The 25538-nt window shown below is 45.1% G+C and overlaps 1 protein-coding gene across 9 annotated transcripts in view; it reads right to left on the reverse strand.

Annotated features, from left to right (window-relative positions):
* Nucleotides 1-4449: 4449 nt before the first annotated feature.
* EXPH5 (exophilin 5) overlaps nt 4450-25538 on the reverse strand; it is a 54252-nt gene continuing 33163 nt past the window's right edge. For 4 of the 9 annotated variants that reach the window (XM_082220382.1, XM_082220381.1, XM_082220385.1 and 1 more), the window contains 3 exons: nt 16726-16783; nt 13736-13862; nt 4450-10685 (listed from right to left, as the gene is read on the reverse strand). In XM_082220382.1, coding sequence (XP_082076508.1) covers nt 6100-10685; nt 13736-13862; nt 16726-16783 — 4771 coding nt within the window. In that variant the 3' untranslated portion in view covers nt 4450-6099. Of the gene's footprint in view, nt 10686-13735; nt 13863-14937; nt 15077-16156; nt 16288-16725; nt 16784-21040; nt 21061-23998; nt 24138-25538 lie in introns of those variants that run through there. The other 5 variants (XM_082220389.1, XM_082220387.1, XM_082220386.1 and 2 more) reach the window with 5 other exon arrangements.

The following is a 25538-nucleotide window of genomic DNA, read 5'->3' on the forward strand; positions in this document are numbered from 1 at the left end:
GTAAATAAGCCCACAAAAGTTGCTATTTGTCTGTTGTTATTATTATATTATTAACCAAAAGAGACTGCCTTCTCTAGGGATGTCAAGGATTAAACCTGGGACCTTCGGTATTCAAAGCAGTTGCTCTACCACTGAGCTATCTTATGTATGGCTCTTCCACCTTTTTCTGGGGGGTGGCATAAGGGGGAAAGGAGAACCCTGCCCCTTTGCAGCAGCTCACTGCATTTGCATGCTGGCCACAGAGCTGTTCGCCCCTCAGCATCCAGCCTCCTTTAGCAGTCTACACGCAGTTTCCTCCTCATTGATGTGCCAGCAGGCTCCCGCTTAAATGCAAATCGGTTTTGAGCACCAGCTTGATCTTCAGATCTGATTGTGAAGTGTTCCGCATATCCTGCCTTTGGGCACTCCGAGGCAGCTAATTATCCCTTGCTCATGTCTGCAGTGCATCAGGCAAGCTGCTCCTGGAAGGCACTGCCAGTTAAAAGGCTGGCAAGGAACAAAATACAACACATGACACCCACCGTATACTTCAACAAAGGAAGCTCCTGTGTGCTCCCCGTTCCCTCTCCTCGAGAGTGATTGCGGGTCACTATTCAGGAGCTCCATACATGCATGAGTGTCCAACCAACTAGCCTTTTACTTAAGAAGCTGTTTTGCAGCAGGCAAGAATATTTGTCCACCGGGCATAGTACTGCCTCTAAGGTCTCAGGCTGTGCTGCCTATAATCCTTTTAACAGAAGATGCCATTAATGCATGCGGAATTAGCTAGGATGCAGCTCTTTGCTGAGTCTCGTCAGGGTAGTGCTGAAAAAGCAAGAGTTATTTGTGTTCAGGCTGTTGAGAGAAGTTTGGCTTACTCTGCAGTTTTCAGTATTTATACTGCAGGGGAGTATTTATGTATGGCTTGAAACAGGATTTTTGAGATGTATTTAAAAGTTTGTGGGACAGAACTAAAAAGCAGTGTTCCAGAACTGTAAGTCACTTTTGCACTGGGGGCGGATTTTGGACATTTGCGTGAGGCTCAGGAAATGTCTAGTTACATCCCTGCAAGCAGGTGATCAGTAAAGCCAGTCAACGTTAGATTGTACCATTGGGTGAACCGCAGTTTGTTTTTTTAATCCTCCAGACTCTGCCAAACTACTTTAGGATCAATCTCAGACCCTTCATGCCCTAACTGCCTGAGGTATTCCCTCTGGCTACTTTCACCTTGATTTTTTCAAAATCGAATTTTAGACATCTTATACATAAAGCCTAGGAACTACCTCTCCTTTTGCTGTGTTAACTTGATAAAAAAATGTGTAAAATGACTTCTCATGTGACTGGATTCATTTCTCAGCCTGTTTGCTTTCAGCTGTTTTATGCTTTGCTTTACTTTCAGTTACTCCTTAATATTATTTTACAGTAATAACCTACCTTTCTCTAATAAAATTCAGGGCAAGACAGAGTTATCCCCCCACCCAAGCTGTGGCCAATCCTTGCTTAGCTATATGGTTCATGTTTCCTTCAGGCACTAGGCCTACTCCACTTCCTAGAGTTACTTGAAACATATCCCACTATGATTAAAGAAGAAGAAACCATTCACATAGGAATTTCTGTATGCGTATTTGCCACCACTGTTGTGAAAACAGTGTGTGCCTTTGAAAATAAAAGAACATTTGTAGGGCATTAAGAATGGATACAAAAGACATATGAATATGACAAAATGAACTGTGATTTCAGAAGAAATACACTCCCTTTATTTAAAATTAGTAGTAGTCAATATTAATGCCTTATTTTTAAATCAAAGTTTTTTCTGCATAAAATGCGAGTGGCCAACCTGATCATGTCAGAGAGAGAGAAAGTGTGTGTGTGTGTGTGTGTGTGTGTGAGAGAGAGAGAGAGAGAGAGAGAGAGAGAGAGAGAAGGGTCTGCAGGACTAAATCAGGAGCGGGGAACCTGTGGCCTTCCAGCTGTCGCTGTGACTACAACTCCCATCATCCCAGACCAAATGGCAGTGCTTGTTGGTGCTGATGAGAGTGGGGACTCCAATAGCACCTGGGAGCGCCACAGGTTCCCCATCCCTGAACTGATCTAGCTGGGAGCCATTTCTAGATTGTGAGACAGATCCTTGGATTTCCCAACCACCATGGGGCCATTTTGGAAGCTAAAGCGGGCAGCCCGCCTGTCTATCAGGCGAACAGTTTCTCAACAGGGCTCTTTGGCAGGTGCTGCCCGCCCAGCAGGGCCTGCAAATCCTGCTTTCGGCCTGGAGCTGCATCTTCACCTGCTCCAAGCCTTTAGTCATAATTTGATGCCAGGTGAAGAGCAGGTGGACGTGGCTTGGTTGAAAGAGCTTCAGAGGCAAAACAGGGATGTAATTAACATGCCAGCTGGAGGTTCCCCACTGCCAGAGTCACACTCCTGTCTGGCTTTTTGGTATTGCACTGCTCCTATGTTTGTATGCCAGAGGCAAAACCACATCAAAGGTGCACAGGAATATAAGAGGCATATAATACTCTTCATACTCTGGACTTAACTTCAGGCTGAGCTGCCAAAATGACTGGCCACCACTGAGTGATATTCAAGCAAGACGGGATGTTGGGAGGCCTGAAAACACAAGAAAATAGCCCTCTCTGATAGACGTCGTCTATTAAAGGTTGCAGCTATCTCTCTTGTGCTTCAAAACACACATAAAATTTGCGTATACAGTGGTACGTCGGGTTACATACGCTTCAGGTTACATACGCTTCAGGTTACATACTCTGCTAACCCAGAAATATTACCTCGGGTTAAGAACTTTGCTTCAGGATGAGAACAGAAATCGTGCAGCGGCGGTGCAGGGGCAGTAGGAGGCCCATTAGCTAAAGTGGTGCTTCAGGTTAAGAACAGTTTCAGGTTAAGAACGGACCTCCGGAATGAATTAAGTTCTTAACCTGAGGTACCACGTAACCAGAGCTACCACTGTATTGTGTGTTGCACTGCTCATTTCAGTGGAGGCAGCAGATGTGAGAGGTCAAGGCAATATACATACAGCCAGGGCTGGCCCAAGGTGCCATGGCACCTGAAGCGAGCTACAAAATGGCGCCCCATCCCTTGTTAAGAAGAGAAAAGGGATGATGTACATGAGGGGGGTGGGATAAATACAGTGGTGCCTCGCAAGACGAAATTAATTCGTTCCGCGAGTTTTTTCGTCTAGCGAATTTTTCGTCTTGCGAAGCACGGTGTCGGAAGTTTTGGAAAAGCTTCAAAAATCACCCAAAACCTCAAAAAAGGCTACCACACCGCGTTCTATGAGTTGCTCCTCGAAGTCAAGTCGCAACTGTATTAGCGGTGTTAAGAAAAAGGAAACAAACTTGCAAAAAACGCAAGACGTTTTCGTCTTGCGAAGCAAGCCCATAGGGAAATTCGTCTTGCGAAGCAGCTCAAAAACCGCAAAACCCTTTCGTCTAGCGAGTTTTTCGTCTTGCGGGGCACCACTGTATCTACACTGGAAACAAGGGCAGGAGGAGACCACCAGTGTCTCCCCTCACCAAGATGCTGCTGTAGAGGTTGCTGCTACCTCAGCAAGCAGCAGTGGGTGATGCATTTCGTGAAGGCTAGATCTGCTGCCCCTGTGGATGCTGCCACCTGAGGCAGCTACCTCACCTTGTTCCATGGATGGGCCGGCCCTGGATATAGCGATGACCCTTGGCTAAATGAGCAGAGCAAGCCTTGAAGGCATATTCTGTGTGCGCTTTGGAGCTTGAATTACAGAAGCAAATGGATCAAGACTAGCACTGAGTGTCACCCTTTAGCTTTGCTGGCACTCGATAGTCTGCTTGCATGAGCGACGGAACAGGAGAGCAGGGGGACTCTCAGAATTTGGTAGGTCAGCTTCCGTCAGGGATTTCTGAGAAACTGGTCCATTGCCTACCCTGGGTGGGGTTGCACTCCTCCTGAAAGAGCAGCTTTGCTTCTGGAGAGCGCACCTGGATACAGCCTTGTCACTGCAGGCCCAAATAACCTTCGCGGCTAGAAGCACCTTTTACCATCTCTGACTGGTACAACAGCTACAACCATCCCTAGACCAAGAAAGCTTGGCCACAGTAGTCCGTGCATTGTTTACTTCTGGACTGGCTTACCGCAATGCACTCAATGTGGGGCTTGACCCTTGTGCTTGACCCAGAAGTGCAGAATACTGCGGCACAACTGCTGACAAGAGAACCTGTCAGCATGTCACATCTCTGCTCAGAGAGCCGAACAGTTAGCCTATCCAGACATGCAGAATGTTGACATATATTTAAATCTGGTTCTTAGTTCATGTTAGATTTTAAATACTTTTGGAATGTTTTAAATAGTTGCTTTTAACTGTTTTATGACTGTCAATACCCTCGTTTTATTATTTTTGCAAACCACTTTTGATGTTTTGTTACAATCAAGTGGTATAGAAGAATCTTGCAAAATAAATAAATAAAATCACCACTTTTGGAGTGTTTTCTTATTATTTTATTATTACTTTTGGAGCTTTTTGTGCTTATATAGAAGCTGGTCCGTGGTGTTTCACACTTCTTCTCTGGTGTTACAATGCTCACGTGAGTAAACCATGGTGTGCAAGAGAACCAGTGAAGTTAGCATATGGACTGGCGTTTACGACAGACTTAAGGGTGCAATCCTATAATTTTTCTGGGAATAAGTCCCCTGAACTCAGAGGGCCTTACTCTTAAGCAGACATGCATATAATTGCACTGTATATGAAGATGCATCTGCTTGCATCAGCAACAGTGCAATCCAAAGCCGACATTAAATAAATAAAGAACAAAATTTATCTAAATCAAAGTTATCATTTTCTTTGCATATGTAGCATACTTCAGAAAGAAGAGTGAGAATATTAAAAGGGGTTGGGATTTGCTTCCAAATTAATCTCAAAACATTTACAATACTTACAAATATTGTACAAAGCACAAAAAGGAGCACACACAATTCTAGAACCGCTCAATGTAAACACTTGTGTACCACTTATGATACATGCTGAACTTCTTGTCACTTTAGGGTACAAAATGCTATATACATATTAAATTAAGAGTCACATGCCCAATGCACACAGAATATTTCTTGTCAAAATAATTCATATTTAAACAATACAGATATACATCTTGTACTTTAAAATTCTACCGGAGCAGTGTACAAACCACTGACGATAAATACGTAGTTCATTCATTATTTCAAGTCTTAATTTCAACAGCAATACCACACGAGAAAATAATATTTTAAAGGCACACACTCAACTTGTCTATATACTTTTTTTAACGAAGTATATTCCGCAATTTAAAAATAACCACCTTGGGCACCATATCTGAAGTGTTCGTACTTGCTGTTTAAAACAACAGCAACAACAACAACACGTAAGGCAAAAATCGGCCAAGTGCACTTTTAAGTCACACTTTTTTTCCATGGGAGAGTTTTTTGCACCAGGATGAGTGGGATTTGACATTCTTTTAACTTTGGCTGGGTCAATGAGTTCTTGGGTAGCAATCCACCAAGCAGTGCTCCAATGTTTAAATATATTAAACATTAATTTGCTCGCACAATCTAAAGAAAATATATTCACATCAGATATTAAATACATATAAGTTACCCAACTCCTTACTGGGGAAAAAGAGGTGGGATGGATGGAGAAGGAAACATGAATGTACATAGGCCACAGAAACTGATACATCCACCCTCTATATTCTGGGTATTTGCTTGCCATTAAATTCAGCATACAAATTTCCCACTGCTGAATCTCCATACCTGGAAAAGTTTCACAACTGCTCCATATGCAATTATTAATGGCACAAAGACCTAATTTGGAGCTGGGGAGAGAGAGCTAGTAACCCTATTTGAGACCCTTTAGCAACATTTTCATTACTACTACTACTTTACACTGTCATGAGGGATTGAAACGAGCACTGCAGAAAAAGCTCTGTGATTTGTGAGGTGGTCAAGGTAATGTGTGTATTTAGGTTTGCAGATCAAATCAGCACATCTACAGGATCTGACTCAGGTGTTCACACCCAAATATTTTATAAACTACCCAAGGAACAGACAAGCCAGCCTTTCGGTAAAGTTCCCCCACCCCCCTTCATTGTGCCTCATAGCCCCTCAAAGTTCCGACTCCTTGTCGTTCTCATCCAGGTAGTATTCGTCATCTGTGGTGGTGCTGGAGTCTGAATCTGAATAATCTGTAGGGTCTTCTCCGTGGACATCAACCGGCTCATTTGGGCGTGAGTCTCCCGCTGATGTGTTTTTCTCAACGGAACCGGAGCTCAGCAGCTGGGATCTGTTCAAGGAACAATCCTCTTCCTTCCTCAGCGAACTAGAGTTCTTCAGAAGACACGGACTCCACAACCGTCCCTCTGTGAGCGACCTCTTTATGTTATCCAAGAAAGCCTGCTGCTGCTCTTTCCCAAAAATGCCAAACTCGATTGATGGGTACAACACACGCCTGGAACCAAAGGTCTTGTAGCTTTCATTGTCTGTCTCCCAATTCTCATTTTCATCGCAAGACAACAGTTCAGAGTGGGATTTGAACTTCCGATTGTACCTACTGCCGTGGCTTATCAAGTTGCTCCTGGAGGCCAGGCGATCGCAGGGCGCCCGAGTATAGGAACTTTCAGAAAAATGCCGTTCGCGTTGAGCTTTGCTGGGATTTAGGACTGGTTCGATGTAGGGTCGGCTTAGCTTTCTCAACCTGTTTGGCTCTTTGACGTTTGGATGGTGGTCATATTCTGTAGGGGAGGTCATCTTTTGCAGCGGACAGATCTTTGAATAACTTTTGTTAAGAATGTTTGAGGTATTATCAGATGAAAGTGGGGAAAACAAATGCTCGCCAAGATTAACAACATCCTTTTTCATTTGCTTTGAATCTGCAAATATAATTTTGGAGGGGACAGAACTACTAATATTTTCCAGTCCATCATCTGTTTGGGAATTACTACTTGTTGTGGACATACTTCCTTTTGGAAACAAGGCTGTAGAATTCTGCGGGGTCTCAATTCTGGGGCTCTCTCTCTTTTGGTTGCACAAGTTTGTAAAAGGTCTCCTAACCTCATTGGTAAGCAATGGGGGACCCTCGTTAGTTTGAGGTTTCTTACTGTCGGGCTTGTCCAACACCATGTTGTCGAATTCATCAGCCAGAGGGTTCCTATTCTGGTTCTCATTTCCTGCTTGGAGAAGTGGTGGAGGAACATCAGGTGAAATCAACATACTATGAGGGTGGCTGATCTCCAAAGGAGCGTTGTTCTGTGAAAAGATGTTACCTATGTGTGGCTTGGGACTTGAGGTTTTCTTGCTGGAAAACTTTCGACTTGTTTTGTACATGGCTGCCAGCTTGTTTTTAATGGAAGGCCTGTTTTTCCTTTTTTCTATGTCGCTAGCTTTATCTTTAGTGGAATCCAAGATAAGCTTATTTTCAGTCTCTGAAGAGTCAGGCAGATCTTGTGCAGTACCTGCAGCCTGATCTTTAGAGTTCTCTGCAGAGTTTCTCACCAATCTCTGTGCATTTGTGCAATCCTTGTGTAGCAGAGAATTCCGAAGCATCTCCTTCTGTTTCTTTGCATACTCTAAAGAACTCTGGTTTGGTCGGACTGCTGGATCAACTATGGAAGTTGCATCGACTTGTGATGTTTGGTTCTGGAACTTAGAATGCACCTTGCCTTCTGAAATGAATGCTTCATCTGTGCTGCTCCCAATGTTTTCACTTCTAGACTGCAATCCATTGCCCTTTTTGGAAATACTAGGGCCTCTATAACATGCCCTTTCTTTGACTTCTACATCTTGTCTAATGTCTGTGGTATTTGATGAGCTGTGGCTTAATGGTGAGTCAACTTTTGACTCTTCCTGCTGTCGAGAGGGAAACTTAAAAATATGCACCTTGCACTGTCTGCTGGTAGTAGTTGCAGATTCATTCGTGGTTTCACTGGGTTTCGGGTCACCTGAAGGTCCATGTGAGACTACCCTCTTGGAAAATGCAAGGTCTGGCATTTCTGCTGGAGAGCCTAACACTCCTTCCTTATTATGCAGCATACTGGGAGAAGCACCTGCTCTTTCCGTGACACAGCAATCTTCTTTATTAGCATCATCAGAGGTTTTTGCGTTCTGTGACAAATCTGGTGTGGCAGCCATTTTGCCAGGAGAATCTGCTTTTCCTTCTTTTTCTAAGCTGGAAGGAAAAGCCACTCTTCCTAAACCAATGCGGACTTCATATTTCTTCTGCGGGAGCTCAAATTTGCCTTTGGGCGGGGAAGAGTCTGTGCTCTGGTTATCATCTAGAAAGAGGTTGCTCAACGTTCTCGACTGTTTCCGTGGTAAGGTGTAGTAAACCGAAATCAGCTCGTGATATTTTACATTATCTTCCTCAATGCTAACTGTAAGTGTGCTGGTAGTTTTGTACTGCTTTAATGGATTTCCTGCATCAGTTCCCTCACATTCAGAAAGCACAGAAATTTCGGTTTTGTCTGGACTCTGTATGATGGTGCTTCTCCCCTTGTTGTTATTAGAACCGACGGATTTGCTAGGCTCTTGGGTCATCAGTGAAGGATTGCCTTTAGTTGGTGAAAGATTACAGGAGGCATCTTTTGGTGATGGACCTAAGGAAGAATGGGCTGAATTTAGCAAGAAGCTTTTAGCTCTCTGATTTGGAAATTTCCCCCCCATTCTATTCGATGCAGTGGTTTCTAAATTATCACCCACAGCTCTGTTGTTTTTAAATAATATTTGCCTTGCAGCAGAAGAAATAGGTTTCTCCGATATAAGACTACCATCAATACTGGCAGATTTTCTAGGTAAGGTGCAATAAGTTACAGGAGATTTGGGAGGACTGTTACTGGGAGAGCCAGTGACGCTATTACTAGTTGTGTGTTTAACAAACCTATTGCACTTGTTGAAATTTTCAGTGCAAGAATGTGGCAATTCATCGTCGAGAAGCATTTTGGGGCCTCTGCTCAAAGCAGACAAACAAATATTCCCAGGCGTTTTGTTGGGTGTGAGAGCTCCCAAGTTTTCCATAGCACGCCCCTCTCGCTCCAAGAGATGAAGAATGGATGTCCTTGGGTTGTTGGCAGTTAACGGAGGGGGAGTAGTTTGATTGAGATCACTATTTCTGGCACAATCACCTTCGTTTCTTTGTCCAGCTCTGTTGTGAATGTTTGATAAATAACTGTTTCCGCTATCTGTTATGGAATCTGACTTTGAACACAGTAAGTGAGGTGGTTTAAGAGATGTGCAGCTTTGGGAGTCAACTGCAGAAGAGTTCTTACAAGGAGGCATCAAAGAATCAGAGGGACTATGTGTGTCCACTGGATCAGAAATTAGTCTTAATGTCGCTTCACTGTCCATTTTGTTCATCCGGTCAGCGCCCCTCTCCTCTTCTGCTTTGAAGTTTCTCTTGGTTTCAAAGTGTTTAGCCAAAGCCTTTGAGGAAGCTTGTCCAGTTCTAATGAAAGGATTTTGTCTTTTAGATGCATATTCCGTTTGGCCATTTCGGACAGATAAATCAAGTGCTGGACAGCTCTGCATGCCCTCTGCATGCTTTGCAAACGGTTTGTTTCGTATACCTTCTGAACGATCCATGTGCCTCCTGATGTAATCCGATACGCGGCTCTGAGCATCCCTCTCACCCATTTTTTTTGCATAGGCACCTTGCCAATTTCTGGGATTCGGCGGAATCCTTTCCACGTCTGCATCAGGGCCGACAAATACTTCGTCGTTGTAGTAATGGTGGTCAGTGGGCGTCAGAAGCCTCTCCTCTATTCTTCCGGAAGGAAAACTCTTGCGAGGGAGACTCATCCTGCCATGAAAGGATGGGTATCTATAGCGGGGCTTTGAAGCGCTCATTCCCAGCTGATGCAACAAAAAATTCTCCCGGTTGTCAAACCCCAGCGGGTCCGTATGTTTCTCCGCAAAAACGGGACTGCCCATAACCGGCACTGCTCTTCTGTAATTTACTTTTGTTCTGTAAAATTCGTATCTCGTGTCCTTCTGCAGAGAACAAGGGTATGTGTCCTCAAACACTGGGCCAAACTCCATTAATGACTGCGTCCTAAGAAGCCCGTCGGGGTATACTGGATGCTCTGAAGGCGGTGGTGTATTCCATACAATAGATGACAGGGGAGTTCGCCTGGGATGCTGGCGATAGTTCCTTGGTGCGAAGAGTCTGTTGCCTTCCAGAGGGTGCTGCGGGCTCGCTGGGGAAAGCTGGTCCACAGACGTCAAAGACGGGCGCCTTGCAAGGCAAGACAGGGAGTAACTCCTGCCAACCGAATCCCTGGGCGCGAAGTCCTTGTGTCCAAATCCACTGCTGCGTTGTCCCAGAGGGAGATGCAAGCTGCCTTCTGATGAATGTCCAAGAGAGCGAGTAGAATTCCCTCTCTTCAAGACAGGGGAGCTTCTGCCATAAACATCCCCGTATGTGCAGTCCTTCACACGCTGCCTTTTTGTATATGTATCACACGGCACCCTCGGCCTGAATAAAGCTTTGTGATCATCGGTGGCTCGCAGCGTCCTTGTCCCATCTGACAAAAACATGCTCCGTTCATTTCTCTGCACCCTTCCAAGGAAACCCGGTCGAGTAAGAGTTGAATAGGGATCAATGTCCGGTGCTCTGGAACCAGAGTCGGCTGGGGTCCTCCTGTTCCCTGCTTCTCCTTGGGTTTGTTCCTGCGCCAGCTGGTCATCCAGACTCCCCAGGACTAGAGAGAGAGAGAGAGAGAGAGAGAGAGAGAGAGAGAAAGAGAGAGAGAGAGAAGGAAAGAGATTGATTAATATATACGAACCAAGTCAACTCGTTACTTGAACCATAACATTCTTGTCTAACACATCCCAGATTATCAGAGTATTCTAGATATTCGAAGAAAACTGCAGCTGAACAACAGGCAAAATTAAATCACACTGAACAAGTGTCATTCTGGACAAATCTGGGAATGTTGGAATTGGGCGCATGTCTCTTTTATGAAGGGTTACAGCATATAAAATACATTTAAATCTTTGTTCAAAAATCTACACTCGTTTAAAGTGTGCTTTCAAACTTAATCTTTATCCAATTACAAGTGTTTTGGGTAAAGCTGACCTCCTTTTACTTTCATGCTCCCTAGAAGAGGAGTGGCCAACTCGAAGGCTGAAACTGGCCCACCAAACCACAGAAAGTGACCCACCAACTTTATCTCCCAATCTGATCCATGTTTCTAGCTATCCCTGCCCAGCATTGGAGTGCAAGAGCTAGAAATGCTCTCTACATGTCTGGATTGCTGCTTGTGTGTTTGTGTGAGGGTGAATGTTTGGGGTGCAGCCCTACCCATCTGTCAAAATTGGCCTGCACAGGGGGGCTGAATCTGGATCCCCAATTCTGGGCTAATGAACTATAGCAACAGTGCTGTAAATCTCTTAAGAACTTGAGAGCTCAGTTGCCCTGTCAACAAGCAGTTGTACATTAGCCTCCTTTAACTGGGGTTAAACATTAAATTTGATTCCAGGTCACCGAGGCATTCTACCTGCCAAGAATGCAGCGAGAGCAATTTACAGAGGATACTTTCACCCTCAGGGATGCCAAGGATAATGAGCTACTTGTACCCACCTGCACAGCCCAAGTCTAGAGAGCGACGCAGGTTTATTTTCCTGCCTTCTTAACAGACATTAAAAGTCTCTGGTTTGGACATAACTCTAGGTTAATACTAGCTAGGATCTTTGCACCAAAGCTGGCATGTGTCAGGGACTGGGCAGAGAAGAAGAGTTTGGATTTGATATCCCGCTTTATCACTACCCGAAGGAGTCTCAAAGTGGCTAACATTCTCCTTTCGCTTCCTCCCCCACAACAAACACTCTGTGAGGTGAGTGGGGCTGAGAGACTTCAGAGAAGTGTGACTGGCCCAAGGTCACCCAGCAGCTGCATGTGGAGGAGCGGGGAAGCGAACCCGGTTCACCAGATTATGAGTCCACCGCTCTTAACCACTACACCACACTGTAGGAGTTGTAGGAGGAGTAGGATTGGTAGAGACCTCCAGCCCAAGAGGCTTCCGGGCAGGAGGAAGATCAACGCAAGTATGAATGCAAGTTGGTGGTGGCGGCGGACAGGACACACACCAGAAGAAGCAGCAAAGAAGCTGGGAAATAATGGAGGATGAGAAACAGGAGCAAGCTAGCAGATGCTCTAGTCCTGGGAACAGAGACAGGACTCAGAAGTGGGAGAAACAGTACAGCAGACAGTGGACACTATGTCACTTAAAAGCCTGGTAGAACTTCCTCCTTCTCCAAGGACCAGACGATCCCTTCACATCTTAGAGCAGAAGACCAAACAGAGACAGGAAGATTCTGTTGCCGGCCACCGTAGGTAGCGAGGAGAGGTTTGGAAGCTAGCAAGTACCGCAAAGGGGGGTGGGGGTGGAGCGGGCACTCTCGAGACTGAGGGGAGCATAATTCATGGTCTCTCTGTGTATTCTGTTGATTTAAATAAAAGAACTGGAAGAAGCTCTCTACATCTCTGATTTCACTAGGCAGCGAGCCTGGCAGTTGTGACAGCATGTGACAGGAGGGGTGGTGGTGGAGGGCTCAGCCTCAATACTCTTTAAACCAGGGGTAGGAACCTTTTGTAACCTGGGGGCTGTGTTCCCTTCCGGACACCTTTTCAGGGGGCACATGGCAGTGGTGGGAGGGGCCAGAGGCAAAAGTGGGCGGAGCAACTGTTAGCATTACTACTGTGTACAAGAGGCTAGTTTCCACACACACTTACATGCCCTTCTATATTCTATTCTATTCTATTCTATTCTATTCTATTCTATTCTATTCTATTCTATTCTATTAATTTTCATTAAATTTGTACACTGCCCTTCATCCATAGATAGTCCACAGCATAAAAAGACAAAATGCATATTAAAAATAGGAACAAAAACCAACCAATAATCTTTCCTCCCACAACACATGTAAAAGGGGGTATAGGATGTTACAACAGCCAAAGGCCTGGTTGAAGAGGAATGTTTTGCCTGGCGCCTAAATGTGGATAATGAAGGCACCAGGCAAGCCTTCCTGGGGAGAGCATTCTACAAATGGGGAGCCACTGCAGAAAAGGCCTGTTTTTGTGTTGCCTCTCATGGGAGCAGCACACAGAGAAGGGCCTCAGAGGATGATATCAGGGTCCGGGATGGCTTATATGGAGAAAGTCCTTGAGATACCGCAGTCCTGAGGGGCTTATCTTCTTCCCACACAAGCCAGAAGCATTGTCAGAGTTCAAGGGCTCATTCCAGTTGGGCATCATCACTCAAGGAAGGTGCAAAGCAGGGATGGTAAGGGGAGTGGCCTCAAGAGATATCCATGGGCCGATAAGAAAGGCTTGGAGGTTCCCCGTGCCTGTTTTAGAAGATTGTCTGAACCTGAATCAATATATTACGCTCTTATCCAGACAGATGGTGCCAGTGTCTGCAAGAAAACACCATAACCGCTGGCACAATCTACCTGGAGAAAGGGGAAATCAAAGATATTGACCTTCTATGTTTTTAGTTCCTGCCTTATTTTTGCTATTGCTATTTGTTTTAAACTCGTTTTCATGTTGTAACTTGCCCTGGAAGCTTAGGGTGAAGGGTGGGTAATTAATAATGATGATAACAATAATAACAATTCAAATTGTTATTATCAAGCCAGAAGACAAAGGTAGGACACTTCAGTGGACATATTAACCTAGTGCCAGAACTCTCCTTCTGAATTTGTGTACCCCTGATCTCAAGAAAAATGGCAAGGGAAAATATGAGCTTACCTCGTAAGAGCTCATTTTCCAGCTGCTCGTTCCATGTACACGTGCTGTCATCTGTCATCTCGGCTTGGTTTGCATCCAGACCCTTATTTGCCAGTTCAGAGGGCAAAGGGCTGTTGCATGTTTCAATCTGTGGTGGTGAAGACAAAATCAAGGAGATGAATAGTTGTGTTCCCCTCCCTCACCTCTGAAACAGATCAAAGCCAGCTTATTACTGGCCAATTTGAAAAAAGAAAATGAAAAAACGCCTGCTTATTTGAAGGAACCATACTGTACTGATAATTTTAATAGCAGCCTGGCTATAAAAGCGACATTGCTTTGCATTCCTTCAAAACCCAACTGTTTGCTTATTTCTCTTTCTTTCTTTCTTTTTTGGCACCCCTGCTAACCTGGGATTTCCCCCAGTGCCTGCAGTTATCTCCTTTTGGTGCACATAAGGATCCACACTCAGAGAAGGAGTTCGCTATTTGTATATACTATATGCCAGCCAATGTTGCTGGACTACAACTCCCATCATGCCTGACCATTCATCATGCTGGCTGAGGCTGATGGGAATTGGAGTCCAACATCACCTGGTGGTCACTACATTGGCCACCCTGGCTATATACAAATGGGAACGCCTTGAAGGCTTAATAAGTCACAGAAGCCAAAGGTCATGAGTTCCTCCACTCATTGCTGGATCAAATAAAAGTGTACTAAACTTCTGATGCCTTGGGAACAGTGTTCCTCTGGATTAAAGTTGGAGGCATACTTCACATGGACACACAAAGAGGATACTCGAAGATACACAAACACACATATCTTGTTGATCTGCTCCCAGCACAATGGGTGGGCATCCTCCTTGCAACTGCAGCACAACCCAGTTCATTATTTTTGCCTTTTGGTGCCCTTCCCTTTCCCCTGTTTAACCAGCCAGAGCTCTGGGAGGACACTATCTTTACTAGGCAATAGTGATGCCTCTCAAACCTGGGCTGCAGCATGAAATGGGAATTCCCAGGATGTTCTGAAGATGATGTCACCACCCACACACTGGCAGAGACCCTACGCGAAGAGTCATTGCTGACTGGGCAGTTCCTGCTCTAACAGGCATGAAGTGATGAATGCATCTAACACCGCAGCCTAATTTTTCCAAAAACCAAAATCCCAATACTCCCGTCTCTGGAAGCAATCACTGCGTTAGATTAATGGCAGGACACTGAACCAACTTTGTCGATGATTTCTGCATTTCCCGAGGGGGTGAAGGAGGTCATAACAAGCCGGCATAAAGCGAGGGACAAAATAGTTGGCTGAGCAGCCCAAGTCAAAAGAATTAATAATAAAAACCATGGCCACCGGGCTTGCATGCCTTCCACTTGTGACATAGGCAATGTAGTCAAGGACAGAATTGGCAACTATTATGACTCTGTTATGACCCATATCTACTCAGACAACAAACCCTAATGAAGTCAGCCACAACATCTAGGGTTCATTCATCTGCCCATATTCCACTAATGTATAATATAATAATAATAAAAATTTATTATTTATACCCCACCCATCTGGCCGGGTTTCCCCAGCCACTCTGGGCGGCTTCCAACCTAATATTAAAAACAATACAGCGTCAGACTTTAAAAACTTCCCTAAACAGGGCCGCCTTCAGTTGTCTTTTAAAATTAAAATAGTTGTTTATTGCCTTGACATCTGCTGGGAGGGCGTTCCACAGGGCAGGTGCCACTACCAAGATATGCTATACAGTGGTGCCTCGCAAGACGAAATTAATCCGTTCCGCGAGTCTCTTCGTCTAGCGGTTTTTTCGTCTTGCGAAGCAGCCCTATTAGCGGCTTAGCGGCTTAGCGCTATTAGCGGTTTAGCGACTATTAAAGGCTTAGCGCTATTAAAGGCTTAGCAGATTAGCGGCTAAAAGGCTATTAGCAGCTTAGCGGCTTAGAAAAAGGGGGGAGGAGCGAAAAAAAATCGGAACACTCGCAAGACGTTTTCGTCTTGCAAAGCAAGCCCATAGGGAAAATCGTCTTGCAAAGCAGCTCAAAAACGGAAAACCCTTTCGTCTAGCGGGTTTTCCGTCTTGCGAGGCATTCGTCTTACGGGGCACCACTGTATCACCTACCAGTAGCTGCCCTTCTGTAGCAGAGAGAGAGAGAGAGAGAGAGACAGACAGACAGACAGACAATATACACAGGGCAGTCTCTAAGCAAATGAACAAGCAGCCACAAATCTGACATTTGAAATGGCAATATTAAAAAACTAGTGTGGGAACATTTCAGCCTCTCTGTGGCTGACTTTTAAGGTGGATGTTCTCAAACAGAGGAACTTCAAAAAGGCAGGATGCAATGGGAATCTGATGATTTATCAGGAGGTTCCAGTCTTTCAACTGTGGCTTTAATTGACAGTGGGTTTTTATTACACTACGTGTGTTAATTAGCTTACCGATGCCAGGATGTTTGCGTTATCACCTGCATGGTCATCGTGAACAGTCATTATTGGCAACATGATTGCCCCTATCTGCTCTTTCTGCATTTCACTTCCCACTGATATCACCTTGTGTGTATTTACACCTGCATTTGTTCACCTTTAAATGCGCCTAAAAAAAGATTTTTGCTCTGTTTTGCTGCAGCGGACTAACATGGCTACCTTTGTGAAAATAATTATTATTTTGGCAAAGTGGCAACAGCCAATAATGACAGAATCACACACAGTGATGTGTGATGCAATGGCAACAGTCACTGGCAGAGTCACACCTGTGGCATAATCACTAGACAAAATCACTAGGCATAATCACTAGACAAAAATAAACACAGAGCTATGAGTACAAGGAGGAGCCCAGGACATCATCTCCAAAGCCCAAGTCAAAGTATAATGCCCCCGTGCCATTAAAATGTGAGGCTCCCCACCAGTGACAGCTAGGAAGGTGGCGTGGAGACCAAGAAAACTCACAGCACAAGCAAATGTTAATTTAATGGACATTTCTAGGTTAATAAAATAGTTAAGTGACTCACCGTTGCCATTTCCTCCACCTTGGAAGACATGTGGGAGCCCGCAGCAAAGGGGTCATATCTGCAAGAAAGAATTTAAATGGTTGCTCTGAAGATAAACCGGGGGGGGGGGGATTACAAGGAATCAGCACTTGATTATTTTGCCTTAATATCATGTGAAAAGCTTCCTAAGAAGGTACAATTGATGGGGAAGAAGGAAGAATTCAGCTGCAATCCTGGGCATATTGCTCCGGAGTCAGACCGACCACACATAGTGGAATTTACTTTGGAGTAAGCATGCACAGGATTGGCTGCTTTTGTTTTAAAAGCTTCCTCCTTCTATTTCTTCCTATAAATCTTGGGCTGTGATTACTAAGTACCCCACACCAATGCTCTGCTCAGAATTTGGTATTTCTGGGGAAGACAGCACCATTAAAACATTTAGGCTGCTCTTGCTGGATAGCTCAGTCGGTAGAGCATGAGATTCTTAATCTCAGGGTGATGGGTTCGAGCTCCATGTTGGGGGGAAAAGATTCCTGCATTGCAAAGGGTTAGACTAGATGATCCTTGTGGTCCCTTCCATATCTCAGTCCAGCTCCCTGGTTCTGCACACTGACTACCCGTAGCATAAACGATTAAAATGAATCTATGCACAACACATGCATGTTTTTAAGGTTAAATGGCTTCGAGAGGTTTCCTAGGAAGCAGTTCGCGAATGGAATGACAATAATAATAACAATAACAACAAAAAAAATTAAAAAATGCAGTAAGTCAGCCCTGCTGGGTTGGGTGGTGGTGGTCTCCTGCTCATTCTGCAGAATGAGGCCCCTGACTTCTGCCCCCAATGTCCTGCCCCAAGCACATCACTACTTGATGCAGGGTGGTGTCAGGAGCTGGAATCAGGTGAAGGTCAGCGATATAAAAACACCAATGTCTGTGAAGTTAACCCTTTATTCAAAGAAACCAAAACAGTCGCTACTGATCCCAGCGACTCTTCCCAGTAGCCCCTGCCCCAATGAGGCTGTTGTGAGGAACGAAGGTGCTCACCTTTCCACAGTTGCCCAAGTTCCCTCCTCTCCAGGGTCCCCCCCCCAAAGCAATCATAGATTGTGTCTGCGTGCAAACAAATCTCTGCTCTACTCTTGTCATTTCTCTGCATGTTCTGGGAGACCAATGGGGAAGGGTGCTGGTCCGCCTCCTCTCCAGCCTCTGAATGAGGACTGCTCTCTGCCTCAGCTTCTTCCTGCTCACTAAACCCTGTTGCCTCTTCAGCTTCCGGCACCGCCTCCTCCTAGTCTGCTCCCTCTTCTCCCTTCGACCACTCATTGTCGTCCCACCACCAACACCCTGGCTTTGAGCCTCCTTCCCCTGGGGCTTCCCTTGGGGGCTCCTTGGCTGGTACCTCCTCTGCACCCAGCCAGTCCATGACAGGTGGGTACGCAACACTGAGCAGTTCCATACTACGTATAATGTCACAGGATACCCCACAGGGATCTGCAAGTGTTTTCCCACAGCCAGGCGTGTACACTCTTCTTCAGCTCCCATAGCTCTGTGGATCAGGACAAATGCGTAAGATTTCCCCTCCCTCAGACAATACAAAATTATATTAATTGAGCAATGAGAAACCAGTTACCTTTCCTCAAGAGTCTCACGACATCACGCCCACTGTGCTATCAATTCTAATTACTTGCTTTGTGAATGGGCAGATTAACGGATCAATTAACTAGCTTAGAGGAGGAATCTTGAATTAGGACAAGCCTACACAGCACGTAACTGAATCTTAGCCCATCAGTCATGTATGGTAAGTCAGCCGCTTCTATTCAGTAAACCTCCTGCTGCTTCTACATACCTTGAGCAAACCTACAAAACACATACAGACATATGGGTGGTGACTGTCAAGCACTGAGCAAGTCTCAGTATACAGTGGTACCCCGGGTTACAGACGCTTCAGGTAACAGACTCCACATACCTGGAAGTAGTACCTCGGGTTAATAACTTTGCTTCAGGATGAGAACAGAAATTGCGCTGCGGCAGCGGCAGGCCCCATTAGCTAAAGTGGTACCTCAGGTTAAGAACAGTTTCAGGTTAAGAACGGACCTCCGGAATGAATTAAGTTCGTAACCCGAGGTACCACTGTACAGACTTCAGGAAAGAAACTCCCAAAATGGATGCCACATGAAACAATTAGTAGAGTAGATTTACACTCCCTGCGCTCATTAGAGCCTTTTTATATTCAGCACAGAAAGCAAAACAATTAAAAAAAAAATCCTTCTGCTTCTTTAACACTGTAGTTCTAAGAATGTTTACTCAGAGAAGAAGGTCTCAATAGGCCTTACTCCCTAGTAAGGCTTTGAGCTTAGAGCTGACGCTTAAACCTTACACTTTTGGAAAGCATTCCCAGTTAAGTATTCCTCCTTGCATCTTTCATTTCTCTAGCTGGTTTTCTAATGCTTTTCCAGGCGCACTCAGCTTCGACAGCACAAGCCTCTGCATGTCACCTTGAAAGCCAGTCCTGCTGCATCCAGTGGCACTTACTTCTGCGTAGGCATGCATCAGATTGCACTGCCTAGGTCAGAATAGGCAGGCAGCAGGGAGGAGGAGGAATAAAATATTACATTTATATGCGTATACACAACACTTACCATACGAATGTATTTTTTATCATATAATCAGTACAAGTGGGACCTGCCATTGCAGTGTTCAGGACGACAAGACACTCTAGTCCTTTCCTCATCCACCCCTGGTTTTCCCCCTCCCAAAAAGGTAACATTTGGATCTGAGTTTTTCCTCTAAATATCTTTTACACTTTTGTACATTTGGGTTCCTTGTGCATGGATAGTGCCATTTTGGTTACAAAGGAAAGGTGCACGCAATGTGATCGTCAGAAGTAAAAGGAATAATACAAACCCCTTCAAGGCTCGCCTTATGCCAGACAACTCCCTTCTTTACTTTGTTTCCCCTTCTTTCAAAAGGGGAAATTATAAATAGATAGATAGGATACAAACTTGAGTATGGTGACTCTCCTGCCCACCACAAGAAGGAAGTATGATATCTAGTGCTTCTTTACTCGATAGACTTGCTAATTCTTGATTATTATTTTTTCTATGTTTTTATTTTCTTTTTCTTTTAACAAAAAGTGTATCCATATAACCCTCAGGGTTCCTTCCAACTCTGCAATTCTTTGATTCTATGATTTAGATTCCCCTAATATAGGGGTGCCATGGAAGCTCTCGTCGAATGGCCTAATTCTGAACTGCGGATAAATCCTGCCCCTGCAGCCTCTTAAACTACAGATTTTAAACCAAAAAGCTTACTAGGTAGCCTGGGCCTAACCAATCATGGCAAAGCGCATGAACTGAAAACATTTCCATTCCCAACAGGATTAAAATCAGTTCAAATTTAAGTATAGCGTATTAACTGACTTAAGTGTCAGGCTATTGAAGTCCAAAATATCGAGGCAAATCGGTTTGCCTCAAATTTTGCTTCAGGTTAGAGTTACCCATCTACTTAAAGAAGTGTGAAATGAAAGCAATGCACCAACAGGGTCAGCAGATCACTCCCGGCTTTAAAATATCATTCCTTACAATCCGCAAGTTTTCACCTGTCACATTTTTCAGAGCAACAACCTGTCATTTGTTAAAGGGGAGGAGCAGGAGAGAGAGGGAGAGGCTGGACTGACAAGCATCTTTATAGACATTATTAGTCTGAATTTACCCTGCCGAGTTACCGACATGCATTAAGCGCCAATCAAAAAACGCCCACGATGTTGCTGTGGTAAATCTAACACTTCCCTTAACTGCTGTACTGTTTTTTTTAAAAAAAACAAAACACCACACAACATGACTTACTAAGGTTGCCATCTCTTCCCCTAGCAGAGATACTGGGGTTTTATCACTATAAGCAGAAAAGAAACAAACCAATACTGGACCTGCACAACATTCCAGTTTCAAACCTGGGCATCTCGAGGGAGGACAGGCAGAGAAACCTGTAGACCCTAATGAGCTAGGGAGTCAGACCCAATATAAGGAAACTTCCTATGTTCCTATGAGGTGAAAAATCACCTGCTCAACGTCTGCCTGAAATATAACCTGTTAGAGAGGCACAGGAGCTCTTCCAAGGAACTGGAGGTGGGCAGAGTTAGCCACCCTAACTCTGCATTCCAGAGCATAGGGTAGGCCTTTTCTTTCCATAAAACTGTTTGATGATTAATCCAACTTTCTACATCAAACAAACAGCAGCAATGGAACTCGGCTGAGCACATAAGCAGGGCGAGTGCTAAGCCACTTAGGGCAGCTCCGAAGGCTGTCTCTCTCTCGAGGTCGGAAGGAGTTTTGCTTACCACACTGCCTCACTCTCCTCGCCAGGGTCGGCTGGGTTTGCCGGTGGCCGCGCCAGGCAGTTCCGTTCCCCTTTCAGCTTGCCGTCTCTTCGCTTGTCATCGGAAGCCACCATACTGGAGCATTCTCCGACACGCCCCCCTCCTTGCTGCCTTCCCACACCGTCCTTTGGTCCTCAGGAGCTGCTTGTGCATTCAAGCAAGCTGACTTTATTACTCTCCGGCAGCAAGTATAAACTGGCTCGCTGGCATGCTCCGGGTGCCTGCATGAGCCTTCCCTCCCCACACGCTTTGTCATTTATTTGTAATGCGCCTTGCAGGCAGGGAAGAACAAGTTGAAAGGTATAAAGTGCTTGCGCTTTTTTTTATTATTATTTCTGCAACCGACAGGCGGTTGGAGAGATCCAGGCAGGATCTATTTTCTTGCTCTACAGCTTTGCGGGGTTGGGGTGTGTGTGCCTGTCTGCCTCCTTTTGCATTTAACAACTGACACTTCTATTCCTGTGTTTTTCAGGGCTGTTGACAGGCAGAAAAATCAACAGGTGAAGTTTCTCATCTCCACCACACTCCCTCCCATGGCGGGAAAGGATGTGCCTGTTGACTTTATGCCTGCCACCTCATAGGTCACAGGTCAAGGAGGTTTAGAGGGGAAATATGTTGACGCTCTGACTTGGATATTTCGGGCCCAGAAACTGACCCACAGAGTCTGATACAAGCAGCTGAAGCCCTTTTACTGAATAGCATTTCCTTGTTGAAATATAAGCCCTGATGTCCAGTGAATGACTATTTCCTAGATGCAATGCACATTCTTGACAAACAGTATTGTTAAGGCTAATTCAAGTGCCTCGGACTCCAGGTGAACATTTTTAGAATTACAATTTGCACACTGTGTTTAAAGAACACTGAAAATGTTATATCATTTTACTGCTGTTAGCCGCTCTGAGCCCGGCTTCGGCTGGGGAGGGCGGGATATAAATAAAATTTTATTATTATTATTATTGTTATTATTATTATTATTTTTAAAAATGTGGTTATGGGGAGAGGACACATTTCAGGCTCAATCCCTAGTATCTCCAGTAAAAAGCGTTCCAGATGGCAGGCAAAAAAACCCCAGAACTACTGCCAATCAAAATAAAAGAAACTAGGCTAGCTGGATGAAATAGGAAGTTACCATACCAGGTCACAATGAGGCTGTATGTTGACATCAGAAGCCTGTAACACAGAAAGGTCAGGGCTAAGTTACCTTTGGCCCTCTAAATGTTGTTCAGCTCCTGTTCCCATCAGCCCTAGCCAGCAGGGCCAATGGTTAGGGAAGATGGGAGGTGTCATCTAGCAACACCTGAAGGACCACAGGTTCCTTAGGCCTGGTGTAGGTGGCCAGATGCAAATGAGACCCAGGCTCCTGTACCCTTTTAACACCCTAAATCTTGAGCGATGGGAATATTCAAGGAATGGATACCAGTTTCCTGAGTTTCTATGACTTCTAGCCAAAAAGCAGAAACTGGAGTTACTTCCATGGAGCCAGGAGCTGATAGGTGACCAAGCAAGTCAAGCAACTCTCGGGCTGCAGCCCCATGCCACCCATCACCAGCAGAAATGGAGCCCAAATGGGGCCACTGAGAGAGAAGAGGTAGGTGTCATGATGCCTGGTAGAATACAGAGTTGCAGAAGTACAAGAAGTCTTTTTTTTTGGGGGGGGAGGCACTTAAGTGAGCACATGAAACTCCAAAACAAACCTGGCCCAATGAAGACTGATCATCTTCAGTAGTCATGGAACCTTGAAGTGGGGCACTCCTATGGGGAGAGAGGTTATACTGCAACGGTTTGTTACGGGTCCTGCTTCTCTCTATCTCAGGTTCTGGAGTTCCCCCACCCTGCAACCCTTAAATCTGAAAACCGCAACGTAATGAATTGTCTTGGAATCGCTTGCCTCCTGTAACCTCCTGGGCACATCCTTCCCACATCTCAAGCACTTCGTTCTGCATACGCTGTTTCAGCGTCTCAGGTCCTGGACCTTTGTTTTATTAACTTTGTGTTTTCCCCTCCCTTACACTTTGCCCTTTAAATAAACACTCAAGGCAGTTTCCAAATTATTTAAAACAATAGCGTGTACGTTGCAACAAACAATAAAAACACAGATTAATTAAAAGACAGGCTCACGGCAGATCATCTGTGGGGCTTGGCAGGATGTGGAAGGCTACCCTGTGCAAAAGCCACCGACCACAATAAAATGACAAATGAGGTTCCAAATAATTATGGCACAAGCTTTCATAGCCTATGTTCCTGGTGAAGTCAGTCCACCAAGGCTAAGGTGCCCTTCTGCTTTTGTGCATGAACATTACCCATAAAATACTTGCTTTTGAACAGAAGGTAACATACAAAGTCAGGTTGCCCCAATAAAAGGACTGCTGTAAATCAAATTACATCATTGACATTTCTCACATGCCAGAAGTAAGCAAAGCATATTATGACATAAGGATCTGAAACTAGGCAGAACAGCCTCAGTAGATCTTGCAGTATGAAAGGCTTTTTACTTTTCGAATTTCTGCCTCATACAGGCTCTGAAAATCAAATGACAACCTGGGCATGTTTACTCAAAAGTAAGTTTCACTCCACTCAGTTTGCTTACTCTCAGGTAAGTGTGTACAGAATTACAACCCAGGTATGCAAAACTAGCTTCTTAGGTTTACTTTGAACAGTGAAAGGATTTGACTCTGGGGCAGGCAGGCAATTTTAACCACACTGTATATAATTTTTTTAAAATTCTATTTTTGAACTTGCCTTCAGGATTTCTTTTTCATCTCTTCCAAAGTCTGACTTTCCTGTACCACAGGATTGCTTTCCTACAGGTTTCTCTTTCAAGAAAGATTGGACACCTTTCTAAAAGGTTCCCTCCTAATTACAAAGGAACGATCCCCTCCCCTCCTTTATTAGAGATCTTCAAAGAATAAACAGACCCACCTTAGCTGCTTCGGCCAATTATGAGGCAGACGAGTAAAAGGATCCTGCAGATGTTAATTGCTCCTGTCAGCATTTTGAAATTAAAGGCCTGTTTACCAATGCCCACATGTTTAATTACCATGGAGCTCAGGAATATCCCAGCTGCCATTCCACATCAGGGCATCAGAGGCCAGTTTCCAGTGAGTCCGTCTGCCTCGCTTCATGAAGTTTGGTAGCTGGATTAATAAGCTAGACAGGGCTGCTACCCGGCCAGAAAGAAAAGGGAAGGGGGAAAAACCAGTCCAGCCTGTTTTTGTCCTTTAACAGAGGTTTGATAATATGCAGGAATTGGCAAGCGAAACTTTTTCCTTGGCAAGGAGCTCAAGGAGATCACTTGCTAGCTGCAGCAAGTCAAGCTGCTATTTTCAAGCGAAAGAACCCAGGGCCGGCTTTAAAGAACTGGCAACCCCCCCCCCCAAAGCTACAAAATGCAGAGCAAGAATTATATCTAATAAAGGGACCCCTGACCATTAGGTCCAGTCCAGACCGACTCTGGGGTTGTGGCGCTCATCTCACTTTATTGGCCAAGGGAGCCGGCGTACAGCTTCCAGGTCATGTGGCCAGCATGACTAAGCCGCTTCTGGTGAACCAGAACAGCACACAGAAACGTCGTTTACCTTCCCGCCGGAGCGGTACCTATTTATCTACTTGCACTTTGACGTGCTTTCAAACTGCTAGGTTGGCAGGAGCAGGGACCGAGCAACGGGAATTCACCCCGTCATGGGGATTCGAACTGCCGACCTTCTGATCGGCAAATCCTAGGCTCAGTGGTTTAACCCACAGCGCCACCTGCGTAAGGATGTATTAATAAACGCACAGGGTAAAAACATTGCCTGAGATTGATGGGTTTGTTCAAACACTTCCTTCCTAGCAATTACCCTTTACCAAAGAGGACAAGTTGCAGGAGGATTAATGGTCCAGATTTCCTGCATTTAAATATACAGATTCAACAGCAGCAGGGTCACCCATTGTGAACCAACCCTCCTCACGCCCATTAGCTGAGCACAGCTTGCTCCAGCGAGGAAAGAAAGAAAGAACTGGGAGCCTACTTTAAGCTCCCAGTTGATCCTCTGAAGCCCTGCCCTTACCCAACCCAGAGGTGGTATCATGCGTATGGCAGGTGGGTGTGCCTTCCCTTAAACTGCCTGCCAGGCCAAATGGGGAGGCCTGGTGGCCAAATTTGGGCCACAGGGCAGAGGTTCCTCACCCAGGAACTAGGGCAGCACAGCTCTTTGATTAACTGTAATTGTGCCACCCCAAATTTGCCAGTCTGTGCTCGAACGCCTCTTGCAAAAATCTGGCAGTCTGGAGGCAGCCTCTCACACATTCTCATTTCTTGCGTTGACAGTTCTGCTCTCCAAAATGGGGTCCGTCTTTTTAGAAAACCCAGCAGAGAATGAAGCTACAACATCCCCTCTAACACTGCTCTAACAATCCCTCGATCAACCCTCCTCCTCTCCCACCTGGTACAGCACACACAAAAAATAAAAAAGAGAGAGAC

Source organism: Podarcis vaucheri (genome assembly GCF_965113315.1).
Source record: "Podarcis vaucheri genome assembly, chromosome: 4".
Classification (NCBI taxonomy): domain Eukaryota; kingdom Metazoa; phylum Chordata; class Lepidosauria; order Squamata; family Lacertidae; genus Podarcis; species Podarcis vaucheri.